Source organism: Adiantum capillus-veneris, chromosome 10 (genome assembly GCF_014529385.1).
Source record: "Adiantum capillus-veneris isolate H3 chromosome 10, ASM1452938v2, whole genome shotgun sequence".
NCBI lineage: Eukaryota > Viridiplantae > Streptophyta > Polypodiopsida > Polypodiales > Pteridaceae > Adiantum > Adiantum capillus-veneris.
Genome location: NC_140940.1, coordinates 25,439,194 through 25,465,738, shown reverse-complemented (window position 1 = coordinate 25,465,738; position 26,545 = coordinate 25,439,194). Strand labels below are relative to the sequence as shown.

Sequence of the window (26,545 nt, the reverse complement as noted above, 5' to 3'; positions counted from 1 at the left end):
AATCAATCCTGCTCAAACAAGAGGATCCCTGAAGTCGGTCAAGAATATCATCAATCCTTGGAATCAGAAATCTGTTCTTGATGGTGATTCTATTGAGAGCTCTTTAATCAATTCACATTCTCCAAGATCCGTCTTTCTTAAAAACCAACAACACGGGAGAGCAGTAGAGTGAAGTACTCGGCTGGATAACCCTTTTCCAGAAGGTCTTTCACTTGGTTCATAATCTCTTCATCCTGGGCTCGGCTACCACGGTAAGGTGGCCGGATCGGTGGTCTGCTTCTAGGAATCGGATCAATGGTGTGATCCTCAAGAGGAGATGGGGACAACTCGCTTGGCAGGCCCTCAGAGAAGCAATCGGCATTAGTGTGGAGAAAATCTTGGCATTCTCTATCAAGTTCAGACAGGTTTGTTCTATGTTCATCATTTAACTCTTTCAAGTAGATGGAGTAAACAAGGAGACTGGATTTCATTAATTTGGAAATGGCTGAAGCCGATACAATAGGGACGGACTCGCCCTTCACTTTTACATCAAGTACAATTTTTCAGCCCTTTGCATTCGTCAAAGTGCTTTCTTTTCCTGATAATCGACCACGGCGTTGTTCTTATGGTACCAAGGGACTCCTAGGAGGACGTCACAACCTTCGAAGGGCATTATGTAGAAGTCCTCGTGCCCGAAATACCCCTGACAATGCAACCGAAGTTTGCCAATGACAGGTGTAATGGCTATGTCCCGTCCGGGTTCCGCTAGAACTGCCTCTACTGGTGGTCGCATCCTGTCGGGTGTAATCTCGAGCCGCGCCGCTAATTCAGGTGAAATAAAGTTGGACTAGGCTCCTCCATGGAAGAAAATCAGGGCTTCTTGATCTTTCACTTTGCCCCAAGCTCGGCAAAGTTGTGTACTTTCATCAATCAGGCTTGGGTTAGTACCCATGCAATCTAGTACCAGTCCTGCTTTCATCTTGCCTTTTTTGCGACGTTCCTCTGCTGCTCTCGAACTCTTTGGCTTGTCTTCAGTTTGTTCTTGCTGTGCCTTTTTGGGGCACTTTGCGGAGATGTGCCCTTGTTCCCCGCAACCAAAACACTTCCCTTCTTTGATGTAATTGGCCCTCTTTCGAAGAGTGAGCTTGGGTCGTGTATCCTTATCTTTCTTTTCTTGGGAACTCTTTCTCTTTCTACTTTCATTGTTAGAGGTCTGTCGGGTTCTCTGAGTCAAGATCTCATGAGTGGGGTAAGTCAAATTTCCTGAATGTATCAAGAAACCCCGTTTCGCATGACCCATTAATTCTTGAATAGAATTTGACTTTTGTTCGAGGCAGTAGTCTCGGATCTCTGTAGGGAGTCCGCAGCAAAACCGCTCAATCTGTTCCTTGAAAGAGACCTTCTTAAATGAAGAGGTTTGTAGAAAAGAGTCCCAAAATCTCTCGCAATAAGTGTCCAAAGAATCTCCCTTGGTCATTCGAAGATAGTTCCAAGCGGTTCGTATATCTCATTCGTACTCCCAAGTCAGCCAAGAAGATATAAAGAGCCTTTTGAATTTCAACCACTTGAATGGAGCTTCCTTCCTCAGAAGAAGAGTGGACCACCATGTTCGAGCATTTCCTTTAAGAAAAGATGCAGCCCTCCTTATCTTAGAGTGCTCTGAGTAGTGCCCTCCAGAGAAGGCTATGTCAAACTGTTGAATGAAGGCTAAAGCCCTCGGAGCATCTTGGAAATTCAAATTCAATTGATTGTCCACCTTCTTTGAATTCTTTTGCTTTCTTGCTTTTGTCTTCGAGGAAGTCATATTGGTTGGCTATGTAAAAATGCTTCTTCTTTGCATAAAACATATGGTCATCGGAGTCCCAACTGTCAGAGGATGACTCCTCTGTAGAATTGTCAGAAACTGGGCGAAATCTGGGTTTCTTTGCCTTTTTCTTGCCCTTTCCGAAGCTTTGCTTTTTGCTTCGGTTTTTGCCTTTTGTGTCCTCCTCGCTCGAGTCAAGAGAGCTGTTAGAAGAAGAGGAATAAGAAGAACTGGGTAGTCCTTCAAAGCGTACACACTTCTTCTGCTTTCTTGCAGATGCAAAAGAAGATTGACGGCCCAAATAACGAGGGTAGTCAGTCCCCTTCTTGCGCTTTTTCACTTGCTTTTTGGATTGGTTGTTCGCGTCCAAAAGCAGATTGATCTGAGTCTGAACCACCTCCTATAATTCTTGTTCTGTAAACTTCCTCGGAGAAGGAGGTTTCTGTGGTTCTGTGGCTTTTTGCCACTGGATGTGCACATCTGCGATGGATTGCTGAGACAAAATATTTGCAAACTGAGGATCCTTTGCAAATTCAATCATCTGCTTTGTGCACTCGGCAACCTGCTGTCGACGTTCCATCTCTTGAAGTTCGTACTGAGTAGGCCGAGGTGGCCGTACTCTTCCTCTGTTAATTCGGTTGAATCTTGTTCGTGATCTCCTCCCGCATCAGCAGATGCAGAAGAAGTCGACAGATTCTTCTTGGAATCCATAAGTGTCGCGAGAAAAGGATTGGATTTCCTGGTAGAAGAGAAATTGACCGCGCTCTGACACCACTGTAACAAACTTGGACCCCCAAGTCAAGATTCTAGCGTGACACAGCAAAGATTCACTTTAAAGCAGTTCACAAAAGACGACACGGCCTGGCGTAGTTCCGTGCCAAGAGATATTGGCCCCAAAGACTGGCGTCCCTTTCGGTATTTCTTTTTATATTAATCTGTGTGCAAAGTACAAGAGAGTCCGCGGGAACTCACTCTCAGACTCTACGTCTAGATGCTCTGAGTAATGAGGCCCAAAAGACTTATTTATTCTTACAAGGGATGCCCCAAAAGCAGAGTCCCAAAAACTTTAAACTCAAAAGCGTGTTAACTCAAACGCAACTGTAACCAAAAAGCTGCCAAAATCAGCCAGCGTAATTTCTGGAAATCCGTACGCACTGCCACGTCAGCAACTCAACGGAAATTGCGGAGAATTTTCCAGGGCAGCAGTCAGTGCAATTTGCGGGGATCCGTACAGTTTGCCACGTCAGCGTGTCGGTGCATTTCATGGGCTGCTGCCATGTCAGCAGGGTGTGTGTGTGTGTGTGTGTGTCCGGGGGACCTGCTTCTGGTATCTAGCTGAATCAAATCCTGACGTATAAGTCTAGTGATCTCTGTCTAGTATAAATCCTGACGCAACAGTATTGGAATGGGGGCAGTCTATCCATGTTGAAGCCATGTGATTGAAACCATGATGTCATCTGTCCATACTAGCATGCTGTGTCCCCTTGTAGCGCTAGCTGTCGGGATGACTCAAGGGCTAGACTCAAGGGCTAGCCGAGCATATTTGTCTCTAGGGAGGTCCCATAAATGATGCATGAAAGAAACTGATCTAGTAAGGGCCTCAACTACGATAGGGGGGGCAGCTAGCTCGGCTCGAATAATCTCATGTGGCTCTGGGGCCTTAGCAAGAATCAGCCGAGAGATCATAGAGACTAGAGGCAGATCTCCATCCATTAGTGCTACCAGATCTTCCATGGTGGTCTACTGTGGGTCCCCAAATCTGAGCCCCATAAAGCATAGCTGAAGCCATTTGAGTGTCAAAAGGCCACAGCTTTGTTTGAGGTTCTTGAAAATGAACCTGCGAACACGTCTTCTCCAATCCTCCCAAGGCTGCATAAGCTCTCGTCTATCTAGTCTCTGCTGCTCTCCTCAATGAAAACACCGGTCCACTGAAGACTACCCCAAGATACGTGTATGCATCTGTATACTTCACCATCTCCTGGCCATATGTAAAAGTGGGTGCTGACCTTCTGGCCCACTGTGGTGTGGTGTTAAACACCATAACCTTGGTTCTCCCTAGTTTAACAGAAAATCTACTATCGTGGGCAAGTGTGTACAAAACATCCTGATGATGATGCATTTCCTCCGGGGAGTCAGAATTCAACACGATATCATTAGCACATAACAATAGTGGGATCCATGTCCCTGCCAACTGTGCTCCTCTATCACCATCCCTCTCAATGTAGAGAGAGAGAGAGAGAGAGAGAGAGAGAGAGAGAGAGAGAGAGAGAGAGAGAGAGAGAGAGAGAGAGAGAGAGAGAGAGAAAGAAAGAAAGATTTTTAACGTCTATGTCAGGCCGAAATCGGCCTATGAGACAAATCAAATGTACATGGTGTGTATGTCATCCGTCTATCGGAAAGACAAATGAAACAAAACTGATACAAAACTGAACTGAATGTAGGTAGGTAGGGGAGTATCTGAGGAGGGATGGAGCTCTATCTCTAGGGGTATATGCATGTCTATATGCTCAAGGTAGTACAATCATGAGAATGAGAATGCATCAAGCTATCTAGCTCCATCCTGTACAAATGGGGGGATGTAAGATGTGGTACATGGGCGGGGCTGGTGCCAAGGCTACCCGGATGAAAGCTATCGGGTCGGCCCTCATCTGAGCTACTCGCTCCTCAGTGGCACGGCGCTCCCGGGCTCAGATCTCCTCGATCTGTCGGTGGTGGGAGCTCGCGCCCCTGTAGCCTGTGACTCGTGGTCGTCGTCTAGCTCGGCTCACCTCCGCCTGTGGGAGTGTCACTCCCCTCTGAGTGTCCGGTGAGGGAGGGGCGGCAATCCTCTGAAAGAAGTCTGTGAGCTGCGACTGTCTCCCCTCTGTCTGTGTAGCTGTGCGTGGCTGTAGTAGTGTGTCCCGGGCTTTGTATCTCTAGTAAGAAGCGTCCGAGCTGTCTCTGATCTCGAGAGTCCATGATCTCTCGGAGAGTGGGCTGTCCTCTGAATAAGGCCTCATACCTGCCTCTGATCTCAGTGTATGCTCTGCATCTACATACAAAGTGCTCCTCACTCTCCACCTCCTCTGTGCAGGCTCTGCAGACTCGCTCCTCCCTGGGAACACCAGTATGTCTCCCGATCTCAATCTCTAACCTGTGTGAAGCCACTCTCAGCTGACCAATCGCCACCCGTGAGCTATGTGGCATATATGTGTCCATATAGCGTGGTCTCTGTATGAACCCCCCAGACAGTATGGTGAGAAACTGGTCTCTGTAATCTGACATCCTCGTCCCCAAGCCAGGTGACTCCCAGACTCTCCTGGTGTATAGCTGCCACAGATCCTGTCTCAATACCAAGTTCCTCTCACTGCGAGAGAGGTGAAGAGATGGTGAGTGGGGGTCGTACTGGAATTGTGGTAGGCTCTCCATGTCAAGACCGTGTCCCTCAAACCATGCTCTGACCTGTGAGTACCATGCTCTCTCATGCCCACTCTCTGATAGCTGTATAGCTGCCTCAAATGCTCTACGAGTAAGTCTGTTAGGAGGTAGCTCTCTCATCCTCTGGATGAAGCAGACTGTCTGGAATAGTGCCTCTACAGCCATAGGTGGTGTGGCGAGCTCGGCTCTAATAATGTCATGTGTGAGAGAGAGAGAGAGAGAGAGAGAGAGAGAGAGAGAGAGAGAGAGAGAGAGAGAGAGAGAGAGAAAGAAAGAAAGCTTTATTAACGTCTTCGAAAGGCCGAACTCGACCTATGAGACAATATCATATACATGTGTTGATGCTCTAGGCATCGGAAAATAAAAAAAGGGTACAAACTGAAATGAGCCTATACTATGCAAGAGGGTGTGGTAGGGTGGTGCATGGGGTGTACAATGTATAGTGTGGGTCCTCGTGTCGAGGTGTGCTCACGCATCATCAGGCTCAACTAGGGGCTGCAAGGTGATACCACCATGAGATGATAGGGAGGGTATCTAAAAACAAGCAACATATGTAGGGTAGAGAATGTGGTACATCGGTGGTGGCCTGCTCAGGTATCTCTGGAATGCTGGATCTCCTGGTGCTGGTACATGACTCTGCTCTAGATACTGATGGTGTAAGGTTAGTATCCTCGAGATCTCCCTCTGGTGACACCCATGTGTCCTGTATCCTGGGAGCCTCGGTCTCCGACGTGCCCTCTGAGACTCTGCCTGCAGAAGGGTAAGCCCTCTACTCTGTGTAGGTAGTGTGGGGGGGTCTGGTCCTGCTCGTCGGAAAAACTGTGTGATGGTAGTCTGTGTCCTGCTATCCTGACTCTGGCGTGGCTGTAACAACTGCTCTCGAACCTCTAAAGCCGCAACCAGGAACTGGCCAAACCTCCTCTGCTCTCGGCCTATCATATGCTGCTGTAATGAGCCTCCAATGCCATATCTCTCTCTTAGCTCTGTATATGCTGGGCATCTCATGACAAAATGCTCCTCACTCTCCACCTCCGTCTGGCAAATCCGGCATGTACTTTGGCTCTGCCACTCTCAATCTCTAGCTGATGTGATGACACTCGTAGCTGGCCAATGTTGACCCGAAGTTGGTGTGGCATGTACTCTTGCATGTATGATGGAATCTCAATGAATCCCTGCTCTGAGAACCTCAGAAAATGCTCATAGTAATATAGCATTTTAGGAGGTAGGGTGTCTGTGGGCCTGCGCCATGTCCTCTGAATATATGTATGCCATATCTCCTGTCTGATGACCCTATTCCGCTCAGAGCGTGAGAGGGTATAGGTCGGGGCTTGGGTGTCATACTGGAGTGGTGGTAGTCCATCAATATCAAAACCGTGCTGAGCTAGCTAATCTCTTGTCTGGGCATACCGTGAGCTAGTGTCCCTTGCCTGTGCCATCTCTCTAGATGCAATGAAGGCTCTATGAGAGATCCTATCTGGATCCATATCTTTGAATCTGCGAAGAAGGCAAACAGTCTGAAAGAGTGCCTCTACCAACATCGGTGGTGCAGCCAGCTCAGCTCTAATAATGTCGTGTGGAACTGATGGCTTGCTGCGAATCATTCTGGAGATCATAATAATCTGTGGCCTCTCTATCTGTGTCCATACTGAGTTTGCCAGTCCCGGTCCCCAAATGGCCGAGGCATACATGAGTGCATGTGTGACCAGTGTGTCAAAGAGCCACCCCTTCGTCCGGGGCTCCTGGAAGTGGGCCTGGTGGCACTGTCTCTCCATCAGGGCTAGTGATGCGTATCCTCTGGTAAGTCTATCTCTGGCTGCCTGTGTCATGGAGAAGGTCCCTGATGCTGCGGTGAATGTAACCCCCAGATTTACATATGAGCCTGTCACTTCTATATCCCCTCCAGCTACTGTACATCTACTCTGTCGGCGAATCTGAGCCGATGTATGAAATATGAGAACCTTGGTCTTGCCAAGGTTCACCGTGAGTCCTCTCTGTGAGCAGAAATCATCCAGGGCCTGCAAATGTAGTTGTAGTCCCTCTGCCGTCTCTGACATCAGGACAATATCATCTGCATATAAGAGTATGTGTACAGTAGTCCCTGCAATATCCACACCCTCTCCACCCCTGTGCAAGATGAAGTCTACAATCTCGTCAATGTATAGACCAAAGAGTGTAGGTGATAGGGGGCAACCTTGTTTCACACCAATGGTGCTCACAAGGGTGTCAGATAATCCACCCGGGCATCTCACTCTGCCAGATACATGCTCATACAATGCATAGATCCCCCATGCCATCTCCTCTCCAATCCCAAGCGCAGCCAGACATCGGAAAAGTCTCTCTCTAGGTACTGTGTCAAATGCTTTGCGGAAGTCAACGAAGCAGCAATGTAATCTCCTCTTCCTCACCCGTGTCTGGTCGATCAGACAACGAAGGGTGAAGATATGATCAATAGTAGAGAAAGCTCGGCAGAAGCCTGCCTGTCCTGGTGTCCTCATGCCCTCTCCCTCTGCTAGAGAACTGAGCTCCTCCTCTAAAACCGCGCCATATAGTTTGGCCAGTATAGGACCAATCATGATAGTGCGATATGTGCTAGGATCCATGGCATCCTCAGATTTGTGGATAGGCACGATGGTGTGCGCTGTCCACGACTCTGGGAATCCCTCTGAAAGCGTGCGATTGAAGAGGTGGGCAATGAGTGGTGCCAATGCATCACAACCATATATAAGATGCTCTGCCTGTAGGCCTGCCTGATCTCTAGCCCTCCCATGCTGTAGGTGGGATATAGCTTTCTTCACCATGTGGGTGGTGAAGAAAGTAGATGATGTGGGTCGGGTAGCCGATGGCGTAGGTATGGGTGGCTGTCCTGGATCTCGTATAAGCTCTCGGCATATCTGTGCCATGCCGCTGGGTCCTGAATAGGAGTGGATGGCCTGGGAGGTCTGATCCGACGCCATGCCTCAGCACTATTCTTGCTCATGAGTAAATGATAGATGTCCCAATACTGGTGCTCCTCCCACTCCCGTCTTTTACGACGGGTAAGTGTCTGCATCTTGCGCTGAGCCTGGCGATGTGTAATCTCCCCTCTGATCTCCAGTATATGTAGGTGTCTGTGTAGATCTCGACATTCGTCGTCGTACCACCTGTTTTGTGGCATAGTGCCAGTGCATGGAGGGTGTGTGTGTATGCGATGTGGGAAACTTTGAGTGGCTGACTCGTGTAAGATGGATGTAATGTGTGTGGTGAGTGTGTCCAGAGGGGCTGTGGGGTCTAAGTGTATAAGGTGCTCATGCAGGTGATGTATATAAACAGGAGTGAGCTCATGAGTGAAAGAAATGGTAGTGTAAGTGTGAGGGGGGGAGGCGGGGGGGTCAGCAAGCTGTGTAGCAAAAAGGGAGAATGTGAGATAAGTATGATCTGCCCCTATCGGTGTGCGTGCAACGCTGAAGGAGTGTATAAGCTCTGCTGTCTGGGTAGAGCCCAACAAATAGTCTACTGTGCTCTCTCCGCCACTGTGTGGGAAGCAAATGAATCCCCCAGAATCTGGCCACCTCGCCATCCTGTTATAAATAACGAGATGGTGCCTGCTGCCAAGCTCAAGAAGGTGTCTGCCATATCCAGTGTTGTCATGTCCCCCATTGTGTCTCCGGCTCCATTCCGCATAACTTGCAAATTCTGCTCTCAGGTGGGATTCCCCTAAATCTGCCAAATTCAATTTCCAGCTGGTGTGAGGATGTACGAATCTGACCAATAGCACATCTCAAACCATGAGACAGGTGAGTATCCATGTAGCTCGGGCGAATCACAAATCCATCTTCAGATAGCCGTAGGAAGTTTTCTTTGTAGTCGGCCATCTTCGTGCCCAATTCTTGTGTAGGGTCTACCCATGTCCTCTTAGTATCCAACTGTATAAGATCCTGACGGATGATTTTATTAATCTCCGTTCATGTAATTGCCAGTGATGGAGCCTCAAGAGAGTATTGGAAGGGGGGTAATCTTTCCATACTGAACCCGTGTCTCTGAAACCACGAGGACAGTTGCGCATACCAGCATGATGTATCCCCTTTCATTGCTAATTGCTGAGAGGATTCGAGGGCCAGTCTAATATATCGGCAATTATTGGTATCCCACAAACCATGTATAAAGGACACTGATCTGGTAAGAGCTTCAATTTCTATCGGAGGGGCAGCTAGTTCCGCTCGGGTAATCGCGTGTGGTACGGAGGCCTTGGCTCTAATCATTCGGGAAACAATAGATACCAAAGGTCTCTCAATTGACTTCCAATTATCCTGATCCATAAATGGTCCCCCAAATCTGGACCCCATAAAGCATAGCCGAAGCCACCACAGTATCAAAGAGCCAAAGTTTTGTTCGTGGCTCCTGAAACTGCACTTGTGAACACATCCTCTCCAACCCTCCCAAGGCCGCAGAGGCTCTGGACAATCTAGCATCCGTTGCTTTCTTAAGAGTAAACTTCGGTCCTGCAAATACCACACCAAGGTATGTGTATGCATCTGTGTACTCTACTATATCCTGGCCATATGCAAATGTAGGTGCCGATCTCCTAACCCACTGCGGTGTGGTGTTAAAACACCATAACTTTGGTTTTACCCAAGTTTACCGACAGTCCACTGTCCTCCGCGAATTTATGTAATGCATCTAGCTGCCTCTGCATTCCATCTGGTGATTCTTCTATCAATACAATATCATCCGCATACAAGAATAAAGGGATCCATGACCCTTTAAGTTGAGCACCTCTATCACCCTCTCTATCAATGTAATCTGATACCTCATCTATGTACATACCAAATAAAGTAGGGGACAATGGGCATCCCTGCTTTACTCCAACGGTGGAATGAACAATGTCGGAATCCCCTTCTGGAGTACGTACATAACCAGTTACTGACCCGTATAAGGCCATGATCCCCTAAATAATCTCTTTGGGGACCCCTAACTCTTGCATCCTGCGCATCAATCTGGCCCTTGGTACTGTATCAAAAGCGTTCCGAAAATCCACAAAGCAACAATACATCCTTCTCCCGCTTGCTCTTCCTTCCTCAATAATGGCTCTGAGCGTAAGAATATGATCTAAAGTGGAATAACCCCTCCTGAATCCAGCTTGCCCTGTTGCCCTTATGCCCTCATTCTCTGCCCATCTACTCAATTTTTGTTCAAGAATGGATGCGTACAGTCGGGTCAATGTGTGACCTACCATAATGGTACGGTAGTTCCCGGGTATCATAGGATCCCCTGACTTGAAAATAGGTATGAAAGTAGATAATTTCCAAGATTCAGGTAATCCTTCACACATGACCCGATTAAACAGATGAGCAAGGACTTTTGAAAGTAGATCCTTGGCATGGATCAGATGTTCTGCTACTAAATAATCATGATCATATGTTCTTCTTGTCTTCATCTTATCAATGGCTTTTTTCACCATTTCTGTAGTAAAGAAAGTACTAGTAGCAGGGCATGGCTCTAGCGGATCTGGTAATGGAGGCTGTCCAGATACCATATATAATGATGTTACATATTGACCCCAAATCTCAGGAGAAGTAATTGTCGGAGGCGGTGAGTGCTCGTGAAATAAACGCCAGGCCTCATGTGAGTCCTGACTCAAGAAGAGCTGATATAAATCCTTCTCCAGTTTGGCTAAAAATGCCCTTTTCTTGCGACATACTATATGCCGAGAGAAATCCGAGACTGCTTTATGTGATGATCCCAAGTGTAAGCTCTTTTTGGACCTGGGTTCTCGTCTCTCTGCATTCCTCGTCATACCAACTGTTTTGAGGCATGTTCCCAGGTCCTCTCTTCTGATCAGGTTGAGTATGTGGGTATGCCTCTTGTGCTGCTCCATGTAGTATCTCTGTTAATTGAGAAGTAATCTCCTCTACAATATATACTGGCTCAGCTGCCCACATCCTATTATAGATCTTTTCCACATAGACTGAATCAGTCTCCTGCGTGAAAGTATATCTTGTGTGTGTCTTCTTCTTTTGTACTTGAGAGGCATTGTATTGGAAGGAGATTGATAAGGTCAAGAGAGCATGATCCACTGCAATCCCAACCGGTCTGGGTCCCACCTTAAAGTCTGCGATACTAGAAATAAAGCTTGGTGAAGTCATGACATAATCCACTGTACTGGCCCCATGCCTGTGCAGGAAGCATGTGAATCCCCCAGATAAAGGGAAATTCTCTAGACCATTAAGTATGGCCAAACCATGTATAGTTGCCATCTCCATTAGATGTCTCCCATATTTAGTGTGTTCTTTATCCTGTGAGTTTCTAGTAAGCCCCATCTGTGATAATTCACTTCTCTGAGCATTTCCTCAGAAGTATCATAGAATACTGCTTGAGAGTTGGCCGTTCTGGCATTAAAGTCTCCTAAGAGAACGATGTCTCCATCTCTAGAGAACTCCCATATGTCATTATTCAATATGGAGAAAGGGGACTGTCCTTTAGGTGAGGAGTAGACTGATGTACTTGGAGGGAAGTAGCATATAGCGATATATAGAAATATACTTGTCTCGGCTGTCATTCTCACCCACATATACCTTGCTTGCTCGTCTTTCTTGATAATCTGTAGTAGTGGTTTCAGCTCCTCTTTAAATAAGACCGCTACTCCTCCTGAACCCCGGCTACCCCGTAGAGATCTCTTGTCTGGTCGACCAGCTATTTCCCATAAATAACCCTTCACATGTGGAATAAGCTGTCCCGGTATCTGGTGTGTCTCTTGAGTAGAAAACTATGTCTCTGTCCCTAAAGCTGTCTTCAAAGGCACCTACATCTAGCCTATATGATCCATTACAATTCCACGCCGCTATCCGGAGCGTCGCCCTATAGGTCTCTCACCGTCATGATGAGCGCTTTTCCAAAATCACTACTTTCCCTCCTCTATAAAAGGCGATTTTCCCCTTTTCTCTTGCTGCCCTGATCTCTGGCATCAACTCTTACATGTGTGCCACTTGTGCCAATGTAAGGTCATCTCCTAGGAAAATACCGGTTTTCTTAAGAGTTGGCCTCTTCTTTAGAAATTCTTTCCTTATTTCTATATTTGGGAAGCGGAGAATAAGTGCCCTATCCTTTACGTTTTCCTTCTCATCGATTCCTTTCTTGCCCACTCTCCATGCACTTGTGTGAGTAGGTTTTGTGATGCCCATGCGTTGTAGCAGTTCCTTCACTTCTTCATCTACATTCTCTTTGTCTTTGACTCCTGTGACCCGCACATGCAGAGCCCGATTCTTCCTTTTCTGCTCTTCCTCGATGGTCATATTAATAATGGTGGAGGTAGGTGTGGTCTGAGGCATCTGGGCCTTCCCTTTCTTCGCATCCTCAATCCATTTCTCTGCTTCATGAACCTTTTCTTACGTCTTAAAAAGACGTTCCGCCCATGAAGATGCCGTTTTCGATTTCTGTTCATCTCCTTCCTGTAGAGCTTTCATCTGATCCTTCATGTCCTCGAGCTCCTTTAGCACCGAAGGTTGGTCGTCTCCCTTCTCCTTAGTTGCAGATTTGCAAGCCGCAAGTTCTCCTATTAGCTCCTCGATTATTGCATCTTTGCCCCCCATGTGCTTTTCCATATTTGTTCTCCATGCTTCAAAACTTGCTACTGTCTCATTGAGTTTCTTTTGCATAACGCATTCTGTTACATTTACTTCGGCCTTGATTAGGTTTCGTAATTCCGTTTTCAAGATCTGAATTTCCTCATTCTGTATCCCCCGGATCTCTCTCCTTAGTTCTCTCATCATGTCTCCATACATGGAGTTCCTGTAGCTCTCAGCGCTCGCGTGCATTTCTTTCTTGATGTCATCCCTCATATAGTTTAGCTCTGATTTGAGCATCACCTGGACCTTCTCCATCATTAGCTCATCATGTATCTTGGAGGTTTCCCCAACTCGTACGGATCCTGGTGATAGTACAGTATCTCTGTTTCTCCGTTTAAATGTAGCTGTTGTTTTTTTTGGGGTGGTGTAGCTATCTACACCCGGCCCTTCCCCTTCGGTAGGCGGATCCATCGAACCCAAGCCACAAATGTGGCGACCCTTGTTACCTATGGAATCTTCGGTAGAGGCAGCGCTTGTCTGCAGCTGTGGTGGCGTCCAAATTCGGTAGCCCTTCGTTTTGCGCGCGACGTTGCGACCGCGCCCAGAGAGAGAGAGAGAGAGAGAGAGAGAGAGAGAGAGAGAGAGAGACCCTTAGTTGATGTTGCTAGCAGGTGGAGCTGGTGGGCACTGTAAAGGATGACGGCGATGGGAATTCTCCAGCGCTGCCCCTGCACGCTCAGCAACCCGCTGCCTTGAGACCTGCTCGCTTCTCGCGCTCAGATAACAGCCCGCCAGACCTGCTCGCGCTCAGACAGCAGCCCGCCATGCCTGCTCGCGCTCAGACAACAGCCTCGCGCTTAGACAGCAGACCCTCGCGCTTAGCATCCTGCTCGCGTAGAGAGAGAGAGAGAGAGAGAGAGAGAGAGAGAGAGAGAGAGAGAGAGAGAGAGAGAGAGAGAGAGAGAGAGAGAGAGAGAGAGATGAAATGAAATGTAATATTAACGTCTTCAAAAGGCCAAAATGACCTATGAGACCAGAAGGTTACATGTGGTGAAGCGTCTCATGGTGGGATAGTTACAATTTGGCCTGGCACAGTGCTCTCTGATCATGCCCCAATCTCTTTGCATTTGAGATTTGAGACTTCCTCTGTGCCTAGACAAGGATCGCGCATGCTTGACTTGGTGTTGCCGGCAGCTTGAGGAGTTTCCAAGAGATGAGTTCTTGGGTGAGTGCGAGGTTGACACCAAAGAGACACTTAGTCAAATTTAGAGTGAGAAATCTGAATTCGTCTATCATGCTTCAGTCTCAACATGGATATACAAAGTGTTTAAGGATTTCTTTGCACACTTCCAGGAGCGTCCCAAGGGGACTTCCATTAGAGCCTTACATGAAATCAAAGCTAGGGCAGCTGCCTTTTACCTGACTATATTAAGATTTCTGAAAAAGTGACTTAAATGATGTTCTTTGCTGATATATCCATGGTTTGAATACTGTGCCTGGACCACATCAATGGGGTTGGATGGGATAAGGATGTCCTGTATGCTATCTATATCTTAGCTGATGAATGTAACATACTGTAGACCTTTAGTAAACATGGTGATTGGATAATATTTGCAGATCCTGATGAGGTCCTTGACATAGCTTCATATTATTTTGAGCATTTGTTTACTGCTGGTCATCGTACTGATGATATTTTGCATGCAAGAAGAGGTTTGGTCTCATGTACACCCTGTGGTTACAGAGGCTATAGCATATGTGCCATATGTTTCTAGCCCCCTTATCTATGCAGGAGATGCATGAAGCGGCTGGTTGGCCTTGATGGTGCCTCTTGTTCTAGGAGGATGGGTTGACCAGACAAATCCTTTTGTAGTTTGGGATGCACTAGCGAGGCAGCCACTTGTATGGAGTGCATATGTGACAGATTCAAAAGGCCATCAGCTAGGCGATAGGACTCACATTGAAGGGCTAGATGGCATGACAGGCCAACAGGCTCTACACCGTTCGTCAGATGCTTCCTTGGTTGGGGCACAGGTTATTGGAGCAACCTACGGGATTGCATAGGAGTTTCTGCCTGTAGTAGAGAGATTGATGAGGCTATTCCACCCGACTGGCATGCCTTCATCGAGGGAAAGACTTTTGCTTTCTCATCAAGGATGGTGGGTGTATTGTGATCCTCACTTGGGAGACCCGATTGTTGCTTAGTAGGGGACTCTAGTCTTTAGCATTGTTGAGACTGGCCATCATGGGCGCCACCTCAGATTGGGGTTTCAAAGGTTCCATCTGATCAGCAGTTGATTTCCCATTGTGGTAGGCTCTTTTCAGAGGAGATCATGTGTTAATCCTGTTTTCACTACTGAGGAGGCACCACTTTGGAGGTAGTGGATTTGGCAGGGAAATCCCCTTGTTCAGATTGGGGTTTCAAAGGTTCCATCTGATCAGCAGTTGATTGCCCATTGGCAACCTGGTAGAGTGGTAGGCTCTTTTCAGAGGAGATCATGTTTTAATCCTGTTTTCACTACTGAGGAGGCACCACTTTGGAGGCAGTGGATTTGGCAGGGAAATCCCCTTGTTCAGTTGGACTGGGATCTTGGTGAGTGGCAATGGCCTTTGTTGAGCGATGATGGAGCCCTTCTATCTTTTGTTGAGTACACTGTCTCCCTTGGGAGGAGGCTTCTTTTGCGGACCCGACAGCCACCTCACCATCGTCGCCAGGCAGAGGTATGGTAGGATCAACGCATCCTCCCAGCTTTCTAGCGACAGTTTTGGTCATGCATCTATTACCCTTGCGCAGGATATGTTTTTTCATGTGGATGATAGCACATGCAGGATTGCTTGTTGGCACTTGGTCGGCAGTCACACTGGTCATGATCCGATTTGTCAGAGATGTACTTCATAGCTTGAGTCTTTGAGGCATTGTTTCTGGGTTTGTCCATATGCGCAGCCAGTGTGGATGTCAGTTTGTTGTTTGTTGATTAGAATGGGCATCCATGATGGATTCGTGACGTGGGGGGCAGTTGCATGGCTTTGCGATCATTGCCTTGTCAGTTGGGGTGATTCCTTTGTCAGCTATATCATTGCACTTGAATGAGTGCCCTTATTGTCCTAATAGAAGAGTTTTTCCTTTAAAAATACCAGAGCATTCCTTGTTATGTTTCCAGGCTTCTTCAGATAACCCTCTCGTTCTACTCGATGCAGGTCAACATTTTTGTCATGAATTGTGACGTTTGTTGCAGTTTTCCTTTGTCAGGGATGCTAGGTATGATTTTTTTTTTTCCTCATCAATGGTAGAGAGTCCTCATTAGCTTGGCAAGAGTAATCTCATCACAGTTACTGTGTTTATCTTTCCCATGGCGTAATCAAGTTTTGTGTTGCAGCTGCACATTTGAAGTATAAGGGGATCGGTACACTTCTTGTGAAAAAGGTAAAAGAAGCTAGCCATTGTCTCCAAACTTCCATTACTTTCATCCTCTCTACAGTGTCTGACTGAGTTTTGCAGGTGTCTGCTGAGTCAGCGAGCGAGTTTGGTGAATTAGTTGCTGATGCAGAAACGGGAGAGTTGTTACATTATGCTGAGAAACCTGAAACATTTGTAAGCTGGTCTGCCCATTATGTAGCTATTGTAGTGTTAGAACTGTAGAAATATTGCAATGACTATAACCTTGTCTATTGCAAACTAATGGAATCAGGCTTGCAGGTGAGTGAATGGATCAACTGCGGGGTTTACATCTTTACCCCTGAAATTTTTCTGGCAATTGAAAATGTGGCATCTCAAAGGAATAATGATGGTACAGCAACTCCTCTCTTTTTTATTATGCATAATTATGCAGTGGAATATTCCCTTGTAATGATCTTTCTGACTGAAAGAAGAGAATCACAAAGTGCTTTGTGTGCATGCAGATCTACACATCTGTAATAATTGTGTATTTCTATGTGTGCCCCCCTGTTGCTCCATGAGCTTTATAGGAACAAGTATGGTATCTGAGGGTCGAGATATCGGGGCAATGCACAAACGCCCTGCCTGGCTCTCTCTCAAAGATCAAACATCCATGTTTAATGAAGCTCTATAGGAAAAGGCATTGGTAGGCGAGGGTGAATATTTTGGGGTGATGCCCAACTGTCTCTGTTGGCTTTTTCGAAAAAATGAAACACTTTGCTTTTAGTAAGATAAAACTAGTTAAGTTGTGGAATGTTTTAGATGAAGTTCCAAACACGGATAAACTATGTGGAAGGACTATATGAAATAGCGAACAGGGAGTGGAAGGGGAAAAAGAACTGGGAAAGGGAACGGAATGGCTAGAGATATGGAACTGGAATGGGATGGGAAAGACAGTGGGAATTGTGAAGTGGGAAGGAGAGAGCCTAGAGTAATTGGCTTCACTTAAAGGCTAGGCCCAAGGAATTCTGCCATGAAAAACTTGTACTGGGCATTTTCTGCTCTCGAACGGAGTGTTCATGTGGCTGCCTTCCATCCAAAACAGCACTCCACACTCGCAAGAGGCCTAAACTGCCATAGGCCACGTGTATCGTAGTTTGGATTATGCATGTGTTTTGATTGGCTGGTTCGTTTTTGCTTATGTTATGTTTTTTTAAATTTCAGCAACACTTAGAAGGATATCAAGTTTTGAAGCACTTCAGTTCACAACAAAGTGAGTACTTTTTCCTTATCTTCATGAAAGTTAGAGCTGTTGAGAAGTCGTGTGTGAATAGTAAAAGGATAATGTACAATCCTTTCTGTGAGGAGTTTGAGATGGATGCGTGTATGTGGTTGATGAGGTATCATACTATATCAATACAGAGGGAGATAGAGGTGCACAGTGATCAGGCACTTGGATAACAGTGCTGCTTTATGTAGAAGTATTGTTCTTATTGCTGATTACCCAGAGGGGCTACAAAGAGAATTGTCTGAATTATGGAGCTATGTACAAGATTGAGGTTCATTTGTGAACCTTGGCAAGACCAAGGGGACATTAGTCCTGTAATTGGACACACATGTTTAACCCAAATAGCCTTGGAAGTGTTGCTTACGCCTTGGAAAAATTTGCATTAAAAAAGCAACATTTTTTGTGTGAAATTAGTGGATTGTTAAACTCAGTTTTGGTAAAATCATGCTTTTGGCTATGGAGCTTGGGCATGGGGTTGGGATGGAAGGCTACATCAAGGGCTCACATAAGCCAAGAATTTAAATTGTTGGGTCTTATGTGACTTCCAAAATGAAAATCCTTCCTAGCTTCCAGCGTAGGGAAACGTATAACAGTGCTCTTTCCTTGGGCCTTCCTTTCTCATCACTTCCCTTCTAGCCAACTCTCCAAGCACCTGTGTGTGTGGGTTCAGAAATACCCATGCGCTTCAGGAGCTTTGCACTTCTTCTTCTACTGTTCCAGTGTCTTTGAGACATGTAACACGCACATTATAAGGGCTCTAGTCTTTCTCTTTTGCTCCTCCTCAATTGTCATATTGATGATAGTCGGCGTCGGTGAGGCTTCAGGCACCTTGTCTTTTCCTTTCTTTGCGCCCTCGATCCACTTTTCAGCTTTATCAACCTTCTCTTGTGTTTTGAATAGGTGCTCTGCCCATGAAGAGGTTGTACGTGCCTTTTTTTTTTTTTCGAGAAAAAGATCCTTCTATTAGTTAATGAAAACTGCCCATAGGGCTACATCCACCCCTGCAGGAGAGGGCTACAACAAGCATGATGGGGAGACTCTCCCAATGAAAAAACAGCATATATACAATGAGGCTAAATCAAGAGATGGGAGGAGGGGAGAGCCACACAGGTGGATAGTAGTGCCATCTGGGCACCCCCTGGACAATGGTGTAGAAAGGCCTAGGGCGCCAGAGTCGAAGAAAAGCCTCGCGGCGCTCCCGCATGCGGTCGGAGCTGCCCTGTAGTCTCTCAAGCTGTCCTCTGAGAGTATGGATCAGCTCTAGCCAAAAGTCACGAACAGTCTCTGCTGGTGGCACAGGGCGAAACTCAAAGATGCGGAAACAGCAGGCCCGCCAGATGAACTAGAGAGCTAGGCCGCTGATGAGCTCCCAACACTCCTCTCTCTCACTGCACCAATCCTGTGGAGTAAGATCTGTAGCAGGCTGGAGTGTAGGTCGCCCCCCCTGCATCACTATCATCCTGCTGGTGGAAGATAGCTCGAACTGAAGTGCCGGGCCCGTGAGGGTGGACCAAGCCGCTGCCCCCCAAGTGTACTGTCGAGCCCTGGAGAGGGAAGGCATCAGCCGAAGAACTCGTAGCCACACCTGCTGGGCCGAAGGACAGTCCCAAAGACAGTGACGCTGACTCTCCACCAACTGGTCACAGACTGCACATGCGGCCAAGAGACCACTATGCACAAGCCAGCTCCCTACTGCTGTGGCTCTGTGCAACCAGCCACTGGAACAAAGTGACGCGCCTCGGCTGTCTGGAGTCCCACAGCCTCTGCCAAAAAGCTGCCAAGAACTCTATTGTGAGGCCCTCCTCCTGCCAATGACGTGCTGCAGCAGGGCGGGCCTCTCTTTGTGCTGCAAGTATATGACGTCCAAGCCGAACAGTGAACTGAAAAAAGGGGACTCCTGGGCGGTCTGTAGAAGAGAAGGGGTCCCTCCAAAGCCACTCACCAGGATCCCACTGTACTCGTGCCAGTGGACAGCACTCCCAAGCCCATAGCCTCCAGTGTCTTGTCTCAAGAGCTGTTGGGTCAGGGTCGATGACGCAAGTCCTCCCACAGATGCCCACAACTCGGATCCTCTGGAAACAACACTCTGCTACCTGCGGGGCCTCTACTGCAACTCGTTGTAATAGTCCCCCACCTTGAAGCTTGAAGAACAGGGCTGGGACAGTCTCTGAGCAAGCCCTGACTGAAATGAGAACCGCCAGTCGTGTGAAGGCTCCCATCCACCGGGGTGCTACTGGCTCGAGAGGCGTGAGCCACTCAGCTGGAAGTGACTCTGAGATGTCTTGACACATGCTCTGCACCCTTCTCATGCCCTGTAGCTGGACAGCGTGGACCTCCTCTGACAAACCTGTGAACGCTAGCCAGTCACCTAGAGAGCGCGCTGGACCTGTTGCCATGGGACCCCAAGAAACATGAGGCCGACTCCCAACCAAGTGGCCTCTCTGAGTGCTAACCATGGGGTTCCAGATGAGGGGCTGCCGTAGGCGCTCCTCCGTGCACGTCGGTTGTCTCTGCTCTAGGCCACGCCGTAAGAGAACCCAAGATCGAAGCAAACTCACAGCGAATCGGTCCTCTAGTCTACTGCTCAAACCAACTCGGTGCAACTCTGTAAAGATCCATCTGGTCGAAGGTTGCCAAGGGCCTCCTGACTGAGGCACCAGGGCACGAAGCCTCTGCAGCAAGAACTCCTTCCAGGGCTCCTCGCCTGGAAGAAGTCCTCTGACGACGAACTTCCCAAGAAGGGCTCTGCTGTGCTGTGCTGGATCAATGATCCCAAGCCCCCCCTGAGAACAAGGAAGTGTGATGACCGACCAAGCCACCTTGGCTCGGGCAATCTGAGTGTCGCAACCTGACCAAAGGAAGTTCCTGATCAGCCTCTCTACCTGGCTGATACAAGAACTCGAGAAGATCCAGCAAGAAAGTGATGTACCACATAGTCGCCAACAACACCTGGTCGGCAACTACTACTCTGCCAGCCAGCGAAAGTCGTGCTGAGCTCCAATGTAACAGCTTTCTCGTGATGGACAGGAGAAGAGGAGCAATCTGCTGCTCGGGGGACAAGTCCAAACCAACCTGACAACCCAAGTACCGAACTCCAGTCCCTGGAGGAATCCACCTGAAACCCTCTCCTGGCATCCAATCTGGCACTGGAGCACTGCCAACCGAGAAAGCCACTGTCTTTCTCCAGTTGATCAGTGCGCCCGATGCACAGCAGAAGGTCTCCAAAGCCTGCTCACATCTGTGTAAATTGGCCTCCTGGCCCTCTAAGTACAAGGCTGAGTCGTCGGCAAACTCAGCGTCCAGAAGCTCATCTCCCCGTGTAGGGAGTGCTAAGCCCCTCAGACCTACCTGCTGTGACACCAAAAATCTGCTCATCGCCTCCGCATAGAACAAAAAGAGAAAGGGGGCAAGAGGACAACCCTGTCTGAACGATTGTGTGAGCATGAAGCGCTCACCTCTACCTCCTGCCAAAAGCACCTGACCGTGAGCCTGTCTGTACAAAGCTGACACCCCTGTGATCCAAGCATCTGAGAAGCCCAACCTGCGCAGTGTGCCCTCTAGAAAGTCCCAGTCAACTTTGTCGTATGCCTTCTCAAAATCGAGAAGAAGAATCACAAGGTCGTCCCCATGGAGTCGTGCCAGGGCAGAAGCCTCCCAGAAAGTGAAGATGTTGTCAAGGATACTGCGTTCCTTGACAAAACCTGTCTGAGTCCCATGTATAAGGCTCTCCAAAAGTGGCTGAATCCTCAAACTCAGAGCCTTGGCAAGAATTTTGTAGGCTGAGTTGAGGATGGTGATGGGGCGCTACTGTCGAATCTCATCTAAGGAGCCACCCTCCTTTGGAATGAGGTAAATCAGGCCCTCACTCATGCTATCCGGCATCACTCCTGTGTGCAGAATGTACTGAAAGGCACTACAAAGATCTGGGCCAAGCAGGTCCCAGTACTCCAAGAAAAAACTGGGAGTCAGTCCATCCTCACCTGGACAGCTACCACGAGGGAGGGCCCTAAGAGCCGTGTGCAGCTCCTCAAGCTGAAGAGGTATCTCTAGCCTCTGGCGCATCTCCTTAGTCACAAGACAAGGCATCTGTGCCCAAACCTGCTCCTTGCATGCATCCTGTCTCTCTTACTGGGGCTCAGCCGACAGTAACTCACGGTAAAAGTCAGTAGCTACTGCACGCATATCCTCGGGCTCACAAACAACTGACCCATCAGGTCTCCTCAATTGATTGACCTTGGCATGCGAGTGCCGAGGTCCCACTGTCTCAAAAAAAGCACCTGTCACTCAGTCTCTGTCACCCACTTGAGTCCATTGAGATGCCTGTCGGTGAAAGGCAAACTCATGGCGCCTCTCCTCTGTGCAAGCAATCTCCTGTCGAGCCTGTTGTAACTGCTCCTCCAACCATGGACTGTCTGGATGCTGCTCCTGCATCCTCTGTAGTGAAGCAATGCCTCGTCTGAGACGCTGCTCCTCCTCTCTCGCTGCAGCCCGTCGAGCGAGAGACTCTTGGAGAAAAAAGTGGCTAAGCTGAGCTAGGCCTAAGGCCACTCTGTCTGCAGGTGGAGCCTGGCTGTCCATGCCCTCTGTCCAGAGAGCCTCTACCCTCTCTCTGAGTGCTGAGTCCAACAAGACCCGCTCTGGGATGCGAAGCATCGTGCTCCCACTCCTCTGCCTGTCTGCCACTGTGAGGATCACTGGTGCATGGTCCGAGAAGGATGTCCCTGCAAGGATGCCCACTGATCCCCCCAAGTCACTGAAGTGGTCACTAGTGTAGAAGCGATATATGCGCGATAGATTCACTCCTCCCACTCTGCGGTCCGATCTAGAGAAGGTAAGACTCTCTGGAGGCCTCACAAAGCCAGAATGCTGCCATGTATCTGAGACCCTCAAAGTCATACACAACCTCTCCCAAGCTGCTAACTCGACTCCATGCACAGTAGCATGGCTGCCTCCGATCCTGTCAGAAGGGTCCTCCAACATGTTGAAGTCCCCTCCTACACACCAATGGTCAACCTGTGGTGGCAAAGACTCAACAATCTGTGACCAAAACTCTGCACGAGCACTCGCCACATTGGGCGCATAGATGTTCAGGAAGCCCACAAGGCCACCTTGAACCTGCATAGTAATCCACTGAGCCCTGCTTGGCAGAATAATCCCTCTTCCCACAATGGCCTGCTGCAATGAGTCCGCAATAGTCATACATACCCCACCCTGGATGCCCCCAGGTCCAAAAGCAGCTGACCAAAAGGTATCATAGCGTCCACGCAAAATCTGACCACATCGCCGAATGCAGCTCTCAGACAAATGGCTCTCCTGAAGCATAAGGAGATCAATCTCTCCTCCCACAAGGCAACGCTGAAGCTCCTGACGCAATCAGCCCCGCTGTCGCTGAAACTGGGGCCCACCTAGTCCCTGCACGTTCCACGAGACGATCCTCATGGGGAGCGAGAGAGAAAAGATGTTGCCGCAGCAGCAAGATGGGCTATCTTCGAGGCTGGCTTGGATGGGGAGTAATCCGCATCCGAGCGTCCTCTAGATAGGCGAGACTGCATGAGTGCCTGGTCTAAGCCCAAGCAGAGCGAGCCGTGCATAAAGCAACCTCCTCTGTCCAGGAGTCCTCATGAATGTATACATAGCAAGGCAAACACTGTGTATCAACAAAGAAGTACACCACAATGTGCCTACATCCTGCTGAGTCTGGGGGTGTCACCGCAAACTTAGCCAGTGGCCACAAAGTCTGCAGCAAATCTGTAACGCCAAGTTCTCCCATGTGGTGAGAGAACTCGAGAACCTGTGTATGCAACCATCCCACCACTGAGTCGAGGGACCACTCTGTCTCGGTCCTACCACAGAGGGGGAAGGAGAAACCAACTACTGAGTCCAAGGCCTCTGTCCCCCTAGCGGCGAGGAACAAAGCGTGGACCCTGAAGCAGGCTGCCTCATGGTCTGCTGTGGAATCGCCGAGAAAGCGAGTGAACCCGTAATCGAAGAAATCCCAGTGGCGTCGGAGGTCAATGCTCGTCAGACCACGAGGGATAGCTGCAAGGGAAAATGTCTGAATCTGCAGAGGGGGCCGCAAGAAGGGCTGACCCTCTCTCGCTAGGCGACTCGTGGCAAAGGCGCTGCCAAGAGATCTCCTAGCCGCTGGCGAGGGACCAGTCTCCTGAGTCGACTGTGGTACTGAAACAGGAGGAGGGGGAGAAGGAGCTGGGGGGGGGGGGGGGGGGGGGGGGGGGGGGCGGAGGAGAAGAGAAGCGGGGTGGGGCGACAGAGACAGGGGGGTGAGGTGGGGAGTGGGCGGGAGCAGAGGGTGGGGGAGGGGATTAGGAGGAGGAGGGGAAATCAGATGGTGGGGTGGCTGGCGAGGGTGAAGCGGAGGTGGAGGCTGGTGTAGGGGGCTCCTCCTGCTCAAGAGGACCAAAGCGGTTCCCCCTGGGAACCCATTGCTGCTGAGTAGGCACCTGAGGGCCACTCTGAGTGCCAGGCTGTCGCTGTGGCCCCTGGCGTCGACGGCCACGGGCCTGCTGCCACCCCTCCTCCGCTGGAGCCCCAGGCTCGGAGGGTGGCTGTGGATCTGTGCGCTGTGTCGCTGGCTGTGGCAGGCTGGGGCTGAGGCTGAGGTGCGGGTCGAGGTCTCCTCCGTGGACAGGCCTTCACTAGGTGGCCCATCTATCTGCAAATGAAGTTGTACGTGCCTTTTGCTCTTCCTCTTCTCGTAAAGTTTTCACATGTTTCTTAATGCTTTTGAGCTCCTTGATCATTGAGGGTTGATTTTCTGCCTCCTTTATGGGGGTATTTTTGCAAGCTGCAAGGTTCCCCTTAAGTGCTTCAATCAGTGCATCTTTTTCATTCATGCGTTCTTCCACTTTTTATTTCCAGGATTCAAACATAGCCAGTGCATCCTCTAATCTTTTCTGCATCTGGTTCTCTACTACCCTACCTTCAGCCTGCCCTTGCAAATAGAAATGAAATGTTATATTAACGTCTTAAAAAGGCCAAAATGACCTATGAGACCAATCTATTACAAAATGGTGAATCTAATACCATGTTTGGGTACAAAAGAACTAGAACAATGATACTACTACTAGAATCCATCCTCATCTGCACTCTAGATGTCGAGAGAGTATGGCTCGAATCCTCTGCTGTAGTCTCCATCGTTGTTGTGTAGCCCCTCTCCTCAATCGTGGCCGTCTGGATCTTCGTAGCTCCAGTGCTCGGTCGATGAGAGTGCCGGTAGTGGTCGAGTGTGGGCCGAGCTCTGCAGTGATGGCTGCTCCTCTGGCTGTCCCATATCTAGTGAAAAGAAATCTGTAATCTATCTATGGGACTGTCTCTCTCTATCTCTCCCGAGTAAAGTGTCTCTATATCTGTGTAACTCAAGTAGATATAGCCCAAGACATCTCTAATCCTCAACTCATGACCCTAGAGAAAGGACCGAAACCCTCTCTGAATAAGCTGTGGAAACGGCCCCGTATCTCATAGTACACTGTGCAATGACATATGTAAATCACAAACCCATCTCCTCTGAGGTGGAGAAGATGCTCTCTATAGAAAGCCATCTTCATGCCCAACTCCTGTGGCAGCTCTATCCATGTCCTCATGGTATCTAGCTGGATCAGGTCCTGACGAATGAGTCTAGTAATCTCCACCCGTGTAAGAGACATCGAGGGTGCCTGAAGAGAGTACTGGAAAGGGGGCAGCCTGTCCATGGTGAAGCCATGCGTCTGGAACCATGATGTCATTTGTGCATACCAGCATGAAGTACCATGTCAAATGCTTTGCGGAAATTCACAAAGCTACAATAAATCTGTCTCCCATGTGACCTGCCCTCCTCAATGATGGCTTTGAGTGTCAGAATATGATCAGGAGTGGAGAAACCCCTCCTAAAACTGGCCTGGCCCTTTGCTCGTACACCCTCACCCTCTGCCCAATTACTCAACTGCTGCTCAAGAATGGATGCATACAACCGTGCCAATGTGTGCCCAACCATAATAGTGCGGTAATTTGTAGGCTTTGTAGGATCACCTGCTTTGAAGATAGGTGCAATAGTAGACAACCTCCAAGTCTCAGGTAACCCCTCACACATGGCACGATTGAACAACACTGCAAGAACCTCTACCAGCATATCTCTAGCATGTATCTGCTACTAGACCATCATGATCATATGCCATGCTGGTCCTCATCATGTCAATGGCTCTCTTTACCATCTTAGTGGTAAAGAAGGTGCTGGTAGGTGGGCATGGCTCTGTAGGATCTGGAAGGGGGTCCTGTCCAGGAACCGTATATAACGATGAGGCATACTGGCCCACACATCAGGAGAAGTAATCACTGGGGAGGGGAGTGCTCATGAAAGAATCGCCATGCCTTTCCTGAATCTCAACTCAAGAACATCTGATACTCATCTGGGCCAAGTAGCACAAGGCGCCGAGAAGCAATCCAAGATTGTCTGTAAGTGATGAGTCCTAAAAGAAGATCCCTTTGAAGCTGGGCTCTCATCTCCGTGCACTCCTCATCATACCAACTATTCTGGGAGCATGCACACTCCTCCACTGAGAGACCAGGACTAGCTGCGCATAGAAGGCTATAGATCTCCTCTGTATAAACCGAGTCAGTCTCTGGTGTAAATGTATAACGGTTATGTGACATGCCTTCTGATGTCTGGGCTGTACTATACTGAAACAGACAATGTCAAAAGAGCATAATCCCCTGCTACGCCCAATGGTCTGGCTCCCACTATGAAATCCTGAATACAAGAAATAAAGCTAGGCTGTGCCATAACATAGTCCATTGTACTGGCCCCGTGTCTGTGTGGAAAGCATGTGAAACCGGCTGCTCCAGGAAATTGCTGCAAGCCATTAAGTATGGCTAACCCATGTGTAGTCGTCATCTCTGTGAGGTATCTCCCATACTTCGTCTCCTCTCTGTCATGTGAGCATCTGTCAAGCCCCAACTCACCCACATCTAGCTCTCTAAGCATCTCATCTGAAGTGTCGTAGAAGACTGTCTGAGAGTTGCCCATTCGGGCATTGAAGTCCCCTAGGAGGATGATATTACCATCCTAGAAAACTCCCATATATCATCATCTAGTATAGAGAAAGGCAACTGTCCTCTGGATGCAGCGTATACTGACGTACTGGGGGGAA

General features: G+C 48.6%; 1 protein-coding gene across 1 annotated transcript in view; it reads left to right on the top strand.

Moving 5' to 3' along the window:
- The window catches only part of LOC147448568 (uncharacterized), a 108,731-nt gene that overhangs the window by 27,875 nt on the left and 54,311 nt on the right, over window positions 1-26,545 (top strand). Inside the window, exons 6-10 of the mRNA XM_086521141.1 lie at window positions 15,937-15,997; window positions 16,116-16,162; window positions 16,238-16,330; window positions 16,436-16,526; window positions 17,339-17,387. Coding sequence (XP_086377267.1) covers window positions 15,937-15,997; window positions 16,116-16,162; window positions 16,238-16,330; window positions 16,436-16,526; window positions 17,339-17,387 — 341 coding nt within the window. The remainder of the gene's footprint in view (window positions 1-15,936; window positions 15,998-16,115; window positions 16,163-16,237; window positions 16,331-16,435; window positions 16,527-17,338; window positions 17,388-26,545) is intronic.